We start from the raw sequence: 11,060 nt of genomic DNA on the forward strand, positions 1-11,060 counted from the left end.
ATTAAATTCAGTCACAAACCTAGTTGTGAATATGGATAATTGATATAATTTATACTTATATGATATAAAATTGTATTCATAAAGTCATGCCAATAATTTGGGTAAATTTAACCCATTTATATTAAACAAGTACAACCAGGTTTAATTTGATTATTTTCTTGTAGACCCAATACGATTTAATTATTAAACAGGTTATGCAGGTCATGTAGATTGTAGTATTATTTGTTTATTTAAATGAGTGGTCGATTAGTTTAACTCATTTAATTAAATGAGTTGAATTATAATTGACCCATTTAATCGTATATTTATGGTTTAACCAAACAATAACCCGGCCCATAAACCCAAAATGCAAGGCCGTCATGACGCATATATGAGTTAATAGACTTTAAACGAATCCGCTGCTTGAGGGTCTACCAAGCAAATGACAATCTGCGATCACAGCCATTGATTGACCCATCGCACCTGCTCTCAGAGCAATAAACGCGAAAAACGCGCCAGCACAGTGAATTTTACAAATCTTCGAAGGCTGTCTTGAAACGATTTGGATTGGATCTGTGCGTACGTCTCTGAACTATGTCCCTACGTGTGTTTGATCTGTGTTTCAGATTTTGATAGCTGTAGTTCTAGGGTTAGGGTTTCATGGAGCTCTGTACATTGGACCATTTGAGATTCGCAATTGCGTAAATGCGTAGGTCAGATTGAATTGGCTTCGATCCCAAATTCTCGGAACTTGTTAAAATATCAGATTGTCCGAGCACTATTTTGCTGCGCTATCTACATTTGTAGGCTCATATTTTTGTGAATGGTAATAATTTATTTGATATATGAGTTGGGTGCAGATTTGTTTGATAAGGCTGTTTTACGTGGTGGCAGGTGAAGAATCTGGGATATGTTGTGGTTTTGATAGTGAAAAGACTAGTGACTTGGAGAATTAATCTTTGAGTTGGAAAAGAGAGAATTGATTGGGAAAATGGAGGAGGAGAAGAAGAAGAAGAGAAACAAGAAAAAGAAGAACAAGCAGAGCAAAGCTGGAGAAGATGTCGCGGTTGATGCTGGAGAAACGGCTTCTTTGGATCAGAATCATGTAAGCAATGGGCAGGATGATCATGGTCAAGTTTGTTCTGCGACTGCAGATGCTCGTAATGATGTGCAAAATATGAATGTGGGTCTCAATGGACATCAGCCCAATTGCTCAGAAGGCGTAAGTTTTGGGTTTTGATCAATGTGACTTGTTCTATCTACGGATTAATTTAGTAGGGTATCATGCATGGTGATGCTGGTATACACATGTCTGTCAATGATTGCTTATTCTTGCAGCGCTTGAAAGCCACAATTTTCGGTTTTTATGTGTTTTATGGAAGACATAAACCTAAAAGGTTCAGGTTCATGCTTTTGCACTTTTATACACTTCGTAGGGTAAATATACGTATGATACGCAAGAGCATTTGCACCACTCTCTTGAGATGGTGCATGTGTGGTACCCATGGTAACTTAAGATATCATTGAAGTTGTAGTTTCCTGGTGAATTCCATATTAATAAGCCTCTTATTATTTATGTCATATGCTATATTTATTGACTGAATAATGAAAGAAAGTGGAGACAATGTATGTTACTCAATTTGCAATTCAAGGATTACAAAATCCTTTGAGTTTTCTTATTTTGCTTCTAGATTCTTTTCTACTAACTGAGTAGTTACTCTTTTTTAAATGTTGGTATGCAGTCCATTTTAGTGGAAGATGAGAAACAACAGTGGCTCCATAGAGAGGTAAGGGTAGATTTTTTAAATCTGCATGCTTGTTTCTTGTTTTTTACTTATGTTACCCAATTTACTGCCTTTGATTTGATAGATATTGTGAAGACTAGTAAATTTAGTTATTTGTCTTTTCTACAGGCTACTTTAGAAGAGACAATTAGACAATTACGAAATGAAAATGGTTTGCATGTAAAGAAACAGGTATTATTTAAATTTAATCGAGAAAAGACTCTTGAACGTTGCTTAATTTTGGCCATTTGTTACTGCAATTGTACATTTCTTTTCGCAGGTTTCCTTGGAAGAGACAGTCGAAGTAATACAAAATGAAAACGCTTTGCATATAAAAAAAGAGGTAATATAGTATAAATTTGATCAAGAGATTACACTGTCAACTATTTTTGGAAATTTATATAGATTACTTCTAAACTCCTTCTATTTTGAACTGTATGTTCTTCTTGTACAGGCTACCTTAGAAGCGACAATCAAACAATTACAAAATGAAAATAATTTATGCATACAGAAAGAGGTACTGTTATTTAAGTTTAATTGAGAGGCCAGACTGATAAAGATTTTGTGAATCTTTAAATGATTGTTCTTTATTATTACCTTCCATATTTCACCTGTATTGTAATTCTATGCTTGTTTAAAGGCTGATTTATCTAATGTGATAAGCAGGTTGGTCTAGAGATGATGATTGCACAACTAAAGAGTGAAAAAGACTCTTTGATTGAAAATGAGGTGAGTTGAATGATAGAGTTAGTTTGAAGTTGGTAGGTTTCTAACTATATATCAATCCTAAATTCACTCCCATACAGCATTACAATAATTATAGTTGGTTTTATCAATATTTGCAACAATTTGTTTCTGATCAACATTCCACTACGGAGGAAAGTAATCTAATGCTTTGCTACATGCAGGCTGGCTTGGAGGAGAAAATCAGTCAATTACTAGATGAAAAGGGAAATTTGGTTTTGAAAGGGGTACTTCTTTTGTACTTATCACTTCTTCTTTCTGGTGCTAATAATTTATTTTCACCTCATTCTAAGAACGTTGGGATTCAAAATGAATTCACTTTCAAAATGTTCCACAGGCAAGCTTAGAGGAAAAAGTCAAACGCTTAGAGGGAGAAAAAGATATTTGGATTTCGAAGGAGGTAATCACGTTTTAACCTGTTAGAGTGTGTACGGGTATGGATTTTTCCAATATCTCATAATTATTCTTGTTTGAAAGAGATAGTTTGGCTAATTAACGAGCTTAAATGTTGTAGGGTAGATTAGTTTGTCATCGCCAAAAAGAATGAGGGAAAAACAGAGAATGTTTGTTGTTATGGTTTTATTTATTAATTTGTTTCTTTCTATTTCTCATTCTTATACTTTTAGTACACCTTTGTGCAACTTACTCGTGCTTATTTGATTGGTTTGAAGCCCATATAAATTAATTATATCCATTGCCCGCCTTTGTGCAACCTACTGTGTTTACAGCTTCCTTAAAGCAGTGTCATGTGTTTCCTTTACAGAATTCAACCAAAGAAACAATTGCGAGTCTGAATGGCGATGTTGCTAAACTACATGCACAGGTAACACAGCTTCATTGACCTTAATCTACATGAAGGTCTCAATTTAATTGGCGTATTGAATCTGATTGTATGCCTGAGCATGGTTACTTGCTTTGAGTACATAGGAGAACGTACATAAGATGATTGTCTGCTGGTTTGCTTTTACATCTTAGAGCCTTGTGAAATCATTTTTGACTGAGTCAGGCAGACCAAGAGAAGGTATAGAACTGAGTCAGTTTGCCTCTGTTGTTTCTGGTTCCAATGGGCATTAAGATGGTACCATCAAAGGGGAAGGCCTCTCATTTGTTTTTTAGTGCATTTGCCTTGCTTTATCCAAAGCATGTCTTGTAATTATGGCATGTCTTACATTTATAATTTTTGTAACCTATTCCTCTTGTTGCGAATTTTTTTTTTTTTACAAAAAAAAAAAAAATGAATTTCATTGCTGCATTTGCATTCTATCCTAAGGTCATGACCACTTCATAGCAGAACTCTGTATTTGTTCTGATATAGAGATTAAAAACAAAGCTTGGCAGGTGGTGGAGTTGGAAGAGTTCAGGAGCAATCTCTTACAAGAAAACCAACGACTAACCGAAATCATACCCAGACTGCAGTCACAAATCCAGAATTTTGATAGGAGTATCTCTTCTACCAGCTCATCAGATGAACCCAAAAAGGTTTGCTTCTCACACTAATCAGATTGTCATATTTTACGTTGTTAGTCTATTGTATAAGACTACTAGCTCTGTAGTTCTGTATTTTCTCCTAAGATGGCTCTTTATTTTTAATTTTAGCCTTTCTGAGATTTGTTATCCCTTGATATTTCCAATTAACTACTCTTAAAAAAATGGAAGATGAAGAATATGACTGCTTTCTGTGTTCTCTTAGCTTGCTTCTGAGCATGAGGACTTGAACTCTCAGATGGAAGCAGCCCTTCAACTGGTTGATAAATTGATCACAGAAAATGCAATGCTCATTGAGAAGGTAATAAAAGGCGTATCTCTAGTTTTCGTTGTGTGCTACTCTTCAGAAAATATTGGATATGGCCTACACGCTTAACGTTGATTGAGTAGTGATGTTGTTTAGATAGTGTTACACAGCCACCCAATTACTTTTGTTGTAACCATTATTGATGCAGGGCAAAGGAAGAACAGAATAAAAGATAGATAAAATTCTACGTTAATTCAGAGTCTCATTGAATAGCAGTAGGAATCCAAGTTGAATCAGAGTCTCATTGTCCAACAATGGAGTTTGGTGACGTCCCAACACCAGAAAAAGATTATCTCAACACAGTAGTTTAGTGCTTTAATAAAAATACTTCATTGATTATTGTGTCCTCACAGTACAACGATATATACAGATATTGCCTACTTATTCTAAGTGATTGAAAATAAACGAAATACAAGAGATATAATTGATAACTAGAACAACTATGCCATCTACAACAGTCGTACTCCATCTGAAATTTGAAAAGTATAAAAATGTGTTGGAGTTGAACTTCCTTCTGATACTAAATCCTGTGTAGTTGGAACTTCTAGAATAGCTGGAACTTCTCACGTAGATGACTGTTGAAATTTAAAGAGAACTAAAACAACAAGTGTAGGCAAAACAAACGTGAATGCTCTGTATCCGTCACATTCATGCATCAATTAGACTGGTAGACATTGGGTTAGATCTTTATTATGGTGAAACCATTGTTTATCCTTGGCATATTTTACAACAAGTCATTAGATTGATAGTCATTGAGAGTAGACATTTTTTTTTTCTTCTTCTCAGGTGAATGAGTTGTATGTTGAGCTTGATCGACGGGCAACAGCTGGACTACCTTCAGCCACTCTGTCTGATCAGATGGTTGAAGCTGCTCATACTGCTAGTGTTGCTGATACCGTGTCTGAATCCAATGAGAATTTGTCTGTAACAGGCAAGAAGTTGGAGTCGGTTGAAATTGTACCAGTCAAGGTTGAGAATATTGGTAGCGATGATGTGGATGTTGAGCATGCTGCTGCAATTCCTAACTCTTTAGTATCTGATGAGCCTGGAGAAATTGTGCAAATTTCTTTGGATGAGAATGAAGTTCGCGATCTTGAGTTGCAGGCTGCTAATAATGATGAAATAGCTGCTGTGTCGATTTCAGATGCTCCCCTGATTGCTAATAATGAAGAGAAAGATGCTGTGCCGATTTCAGATGCTCCCCTGATTGGTGCTCCTTTTCGGTTAATATCGTTTGTTGCTAAATATGTCAGTGGTGCTGACTTGGTCAGCAAAAGCTCTAGTAATTAGTTTTCTATTTTTACATGAGCGTAAGATGTGATTTTGTTGTTTTATAGAAGGAAGAAACACACTTTCATTTACTGATAAAAGATGAGCCGAAATATGGCAATTTTTTAGTACCTTCATTTGAGCTATTTTCAGTTTTCTCATTGTTTTATTCTTGGAGAATGAGAATGTTACCTACACTGAAATTATCTAGCAAATTTTATATGCAGTTATAATGTGAACTTGTCCACTTGTGCTTTAGACCAGTTGAGGAGTGACAATTTGTCTTTACATGAGGAGACATACATATAAAATTATATAAATCAACATTAACCAAAGCTATTTAATTAAACAGGTTAGGTTCCTAAACCTTAATATGCTAATTTTGTGTTGGATTTACAAGTCGGGTCAAAAATTGCTAGACAGACTTAAGTTTAGTTGTCAACCTATAGTTGAAAAAAAATTAAATTTTATTCACTTGAGGACACGACCCCTAATATTTTTGTAATCTTAAATCATTAAAATTTTTGCATGTGTTGTCACGTGCCTTAAAAAAATGTAGAAAATGCAATAGAAACTTTGTTAATATCTATATGCATTAAACTCAAGAATCTAAAGTAAACAAATTAAATCTCACAAAGGTAAACTTTAATATTTCAAACCACATGTTGAAAACTCAAACTTGATCCAAACCGCCAGATAAATTGTAATATCCCCCAACTTATATGATGAACCCTGTTTAAGATCAGACATAATATTACTAATTAATCAATTTTGTCACATTAATCACGAGAGATTTTGATTTGCACTTATGGGTCAAATGCACCAACACCACGTCTTTTTGCTATGGCTGGGGGGAAAATGCTACACAAATTTGTTACACTAATGCCCTAAAAAGAATAACACAATTGGACATATTTCACAATTAGAAAAGTTTTCATATTCTAGTGCAGAAACTTGAGAATATTGTGTGGGCAAGGTCATGGGGACTCAGTGTTTGAGCCCTTGGACATGCCTGCTGCTGATGGTGATGCCCTGTTGTCAGAATTAGACGGCCTGATTTCCCCAATCATCCTAACAACTTCTCCCATTGGAGGTCTCATGTCTGGCACCTTGGCAACACAGGCCATTGCTACTTGAAGCATCTGCACCAACTCTTCTTCAATATCTTGGTATCTCATTAGCTCTACATCAAACACCTCAGCAGTCCATTCCTCTCTGACGACAGACTGGACCCACCTTGGAAGATCAACCACGTCATCCTGCCCCCCTGTTGATGGCACTGGTGCTTTTCCTGTCAGCATCTCAAGGAGGAGAACACCAAAGCTGTAAACATCAGATTTTTGTGTACATTTTCGAGTTTCAATCACCTCAGGAGCTCGATAGCCTGCTGTCCTAGGCGGGACAGTAGGCAAAATCATCAGCGGGGTAAAACCAAAATCTGAGATGCAGCCATGGAGGTCTTGTGTGAGCAAGACATTGAAGGACTTGATGTTGCCATGGATAAATTTCCCACCACCTGCAGAATGGATATGGGCAATTCCCCTTGCAGTACCAAGGCAAATCTTAACTCTGGATTCCCAGTCTAGTGGAGTTCGTCCACTTTCCTTGTGTCCTGTAATCATAGTAGAAATGCTTATGAAAACTGGTAAGGGAGGGAGAGGAGTGATAACCATTTGTATGGGTAGACAAGATTTGTTTTCTACATCTTATTGCTTTACAGGCGCCATAAGAGTTCAAATTATTTTTATTTAATGAATCTCAGGCTTATATCTACTTCTTATTCTAGCAGAAAACAATGTGAACAAAACAGTGTGTATTGCAGTAAAATTTTGCGACTTTAACCATGTGATCACACCAGGCCATTACATCGAAGTATCACTATTTGTGTAGGAAAACAAGACACAGTACCTGAAACTTCTAATATTCTCGTTAAAAGATATCAAGACTAAGATTTGTGTTTCAAATTAGAACTAATGGGGCCAAATAACATTGGATAAGGAATTAATTTACTTTTAGGCTTCTCCTAACATCCAATGAGTTTTAATTAACTCTTCATTTAGATCACATCAAAAAGCAGTTAGGAAATCACGGGATTATAGGTCATAATATACCTAGCCTAAAATTTTGTTTAGGGAAAATTACGCTTTCTCAAATGTGGTTTCTGTAAAGTTTGAATTTTCAACCTGTTGTTTAAAACTTTACAATTTACCCATAGAGGTTTAATTGTATTCACTTTGGTTGAACTTGAGTTCCATGTATTCAGATTGTAATGAGGCTAATATTGTATTTTTTTATGGTATCTCCTGTGGACAAAGTACAAGTTTTAAACTAAATGTTCATAACTCGAACTCAACCTGAACCATACATGTGCAGAGTGTAATTAGCCCTAATGTTATGTTAAGTTTTGAGTTTTTTATTTGTATATGCATGTGAAAAGTGTTTATTGTTGCATTTCCTTGCCTAGATGTATAATTGAGGAAAATTGAAAGAAGTTGAAGAAGTTGAAAAGTATACCATGCAATAATGCAGAAAAGCTGCCAGCTGTCATGTAGTCATAAACTAGGAGTTTTTCATCCTTGGAATAGTAATAAGCACGAAGAGGAACAATATTTGGGTGATGACCGACCCTCTCCACAATTTCCATTTGCTGTTCAAAATCTCTTTTCCCCACTACTACTTCTTTCAGCCTCTTCACAACCACCGTTGTCCCCTCCTCCAAAATGGCCTTATATGTTGTCCCATAACTCCCCTTTCCTAGGACTTCAGCTGAAGCTCTCAATAAATCCTCTAGATCAAAATTATAAGAACAGCCTTCAAAGAAAACCAACTTGTTCTTCTCAGCCTCTTGCACCCCACTCCCAAAGTCCTCCTTAGGCTTCTCACTCCTTCCACCCTTCCCTTTCGGTCGACTACTGTTCTCGGTGTCTTTTTTCTTTAAACAGCACAGCACTACAATTAGAGCTAAAAGAAACAGCACAGCAGCTGCCCCAATTGAAATGGCAATGATAGCTCGTGTAGTTGGCTTTTTTCTGGAACCGCCACTTGGTTTTGGTGGGACTTTTGGTGGGGGTAGTAACTGACTAGGGGAAGGGGAAGGTGCAGGGGTAATTGAAGAACACTGGTCAAGTGGTGATCCACATAACATCAAATTCCCTTGAAAAGAGGATGCATTGAAATTCCGTAGGGCCGAGGGAATTGAACCATTTAGATGATTATAGCTCAAATTCAAATGCTTAAGCCCTGGGAGGTTGAAATAAGGGATTGATCCAGTGAGGGAGTTGTGCTGGAGGTTGAGGCTAGTGAGATGTGTTAAGTTGTTAATTGTAGCTGGAATATTTCCAGTGAATGAGTTGAAGGAGAAGTCAAGAAAAATAATCTGGGGCGGCAAAGAAGAAGGAAAATTACCTGAAAAGTTATTGTCTTGAAGGTATAAGGAGTGAAGGGAAGGAAGGGAAAGTATGGCGGCTGGAATGCTCCCATTGAGGCGGTTTGATCGAAGACTGAGGATTGCAAGGGCATCCAACTTCCCAAGAGTGTTGGCTGGAATTGGACCATACAGGCCAACACCGGGCAGCCGAACAGAACGCACACGGGAGCCGTCCGGGGTGCAAGTTATGCCAACCCAAGAAGTGCAGACTGATGTAGCAGGATTCCAGTTGATTTTCCGACCATGAGGAACAATTGAAGCAAAGTCAAGTAGCGCTTGTTTGTCTGAATTCAGGTCAGCTAAACTAAGGGAAACAAAAGACAGGAGTAAGAGGAAAGGTAATGTTGCACAAATGGTTCGTAGCTCCATAAGTGGTGCTTGCTGGGAGGTCTAATGAGGAGGTGACAATGACTATGAGTGTAATCTCAGAAATTCTTCTGCTTCCCCTGGCATAGTAACAAAGTTTTCAGAACATTTATCTTCCGGGAAATGCAATGCTAAGAGAATTAGCAACAATGAGAAAGACTCTGAATAATTTTAAGAATCCATTTATGGTAAAGCATGAATATTAAGCAAGAAATATCCACATAACCAAAGACAGAGTAGTTGAAACATGACTATCCAAGTGCACTGTTGCCTCGGGTGCCATGCCTCACTGCTTTCTGGGATTATAAGTCAAATACTTAAAGGTGCAGAAGAAAAATTATTAAGCCAAACCAAGGCAACATAATAGCAAAAGTCATCAAAAAGAAAAAGCAAAGCATAATCCTTTTACAATAAAAGAGAAAGCAAAAGCATTAAAGCATGCAATACAAAATGTGAAGGAATCCCTTTTTCTACTTTACTAGTTTATTCCTTCAGGGGCGTAAAGGAGTTTGTTAATTAGAAATAAAGAAGTAATAAACAAAGATAATGAGCTCAAATATATCCCTGCCCCCTGGACAAGAAAGTACAGACAAAATTGTGATGTAAGACAGCTTGCAATTGTCAGCCGGGGAAAAACAGTAGAAGTCAAGACAATATTATATGGTCCAAACAGCAAGTTTGATCCAGTTGTTAGAGTTGACAAGGAGGTTCTTGAATTTGCTCCTTTAATTATTTATCTGGTGGAGGTGTGGAGAAAGATAACAAAATTGGAGAAATTTGTCACCGAATTCTTCTTTAGAGAGCAAATAATGTAGGTTGCTTGAGTTAGGCCGCTACTAATTGGCATATTAGAAAAGAAAGTACTTAATTTGCATAACTAGAGGCTGCAAATATATATATATATATATATATATATATATATATATATATATATATAATTGAACTGAAACAGCTAGTTGTCATGGAAAGTGAAGAGTTTTAGCTGAAACGCTTTCATTCTAATGTTATTTGACGAGGAAATGATGACATAATTTTCACAGAAAGCATCAATTAGATCGAACTACTACTATGAAGAAGAATCCACATTCTTTCAAATGTCGATCATCTAAAGCCAAAGTTCAAACCTTTAATTTCCCAGAAGAAAAAAAACAAATTACAAACTATATAACGTGTGAGTGAGAGAGAGAGAGAGAGAGAGGAAGAACTGAAAACCTTGAATGGTGAGGAATGGGAGAGCGAAGAGTCCATGAGCTAGAGCTAGCTATGACGTTGATCTGAAGCGGAGGCTGAAAGACGGCAAAAGAAAGTAGAGGTGAAAGATGAAATGGAGGAGCTTTAACGACATTTCTTGAGGAATACGTTGGAGTAAAAGTAAACGAGTTGTGGGTTTGTTTCAGCTTCTTCGTGAAGCAAACGCAGTGCAGTGCACTCGGATCTCGATGTGCATAGGATACCCAACCAACTCCCAACGTTTGTGAGAAACAAGGCTTGCGACTTTTCTCTATCTGCTTCAATTACGAACCCAACCGCTCCACCTGCATTTTATTTTTGCTCTATTCTCTCTCTCTCTCTCTCTCTCTCTCTGCAACTTTTTTGGAAATAATGAAAATCTTGACTTAATTAATATTGGAATTGAAAAATGTTCCATGAAATAATATAGCATCATACCCTTTTCACTCAACTTTCCAACCCCACTAGA

General features: G+C 36.8%; 2 protein-coding genes across 5 annotated transcripts; one reads left to right on the top strand and one right to left on the bottom strand.

Annotated features, from left to right (window-relative positions):
- Window positions 1–417: 417 nt before the first annotated feature.
- LOC132191556 (Mitochondrial ATP synthase D chain-related protein) lies at window positions 418–5,696 on the top strand. Of its 4 annotated transcripts, none has more exons than XM_088511316.1 (13): window positions 418–692; window positions 874–1,201; window positions 1,722–1,766; window positions 1,893–1,955; window positions 2,044–2,106; window positions 2,218–2,280; window positions 2,430–2,492; window positions 2,672–2,734; window positions 2,845–2,907; window positions 3,271–3,330; window positions 3,846–3,986; window positions 4,198–4,293; window positions 5,086–5,696. In XM_088511316.1, the coding sequence occupies exons 2-13, from the start codon at window positions 971–973 to the stop codon at window positions 5,587–5,589; spliced, it is 1,455 nt and encodes a 484-aa protein (XP_088367442.1). In that variant the 5' UTR covers window positions 418–692; window positions 874–970; the 3' UTR covers window positions 5,590–5,696. The 4 variants fall into 4 exon arrangements, with proteins under 4 accessions (XP_088367442.1, XP_088367441.1, XP_088367443.1 ...); XM_088511315.1 differs by having other exon boundaries at window positions 418–558; XM_088511317.1 differs by having other exon boundaries at window positions 418–554.
- Window positions 5,697–6,285: 589 nt separating this feature from the next.
- Window positions 6,286–10,929, bottom strand: LOC132191690 (Leucine-rich repeat protein kinase family protein). The gene is made up of 3 exons (XM_059606783.2): window positions 10,574–10,929; window positions 8,083–9,441; window positions 6,286–7,180 (listed from the first exon to the last, which is right to left on the bottom strand). The coding sequence occupies exons 2-3, from the start codon at window positions 9,362–9,364 to the stop codon at window positions 6,546–6,548; spliced, it is 1,917 nt and encodes a 638-aa protein (XP_059462766.2). The 5' UTR covers window positions 9,365–9,441; window positions 10,574–10,929; the 3' UTR covers window positions 6,286–6,545.
- Window positions 10,930–11,060: the final 131 nt, after the last annotated feature.

The sequence above is a fragment of the Corylus avellana genome, chromosome 10 (assembly GCF_965113065.1).
Source record: "Corylus avellana chromosome 10, dhCorAvel1.hap1.2, whole genome shotgun sequence".
Classification (NCBI taxonomy): Eukaryota; Viridiplantae; Streptophyta; class Magnoliopsida; order Fagales; family Betulaceae; genus Corylus; species Corylus avellana.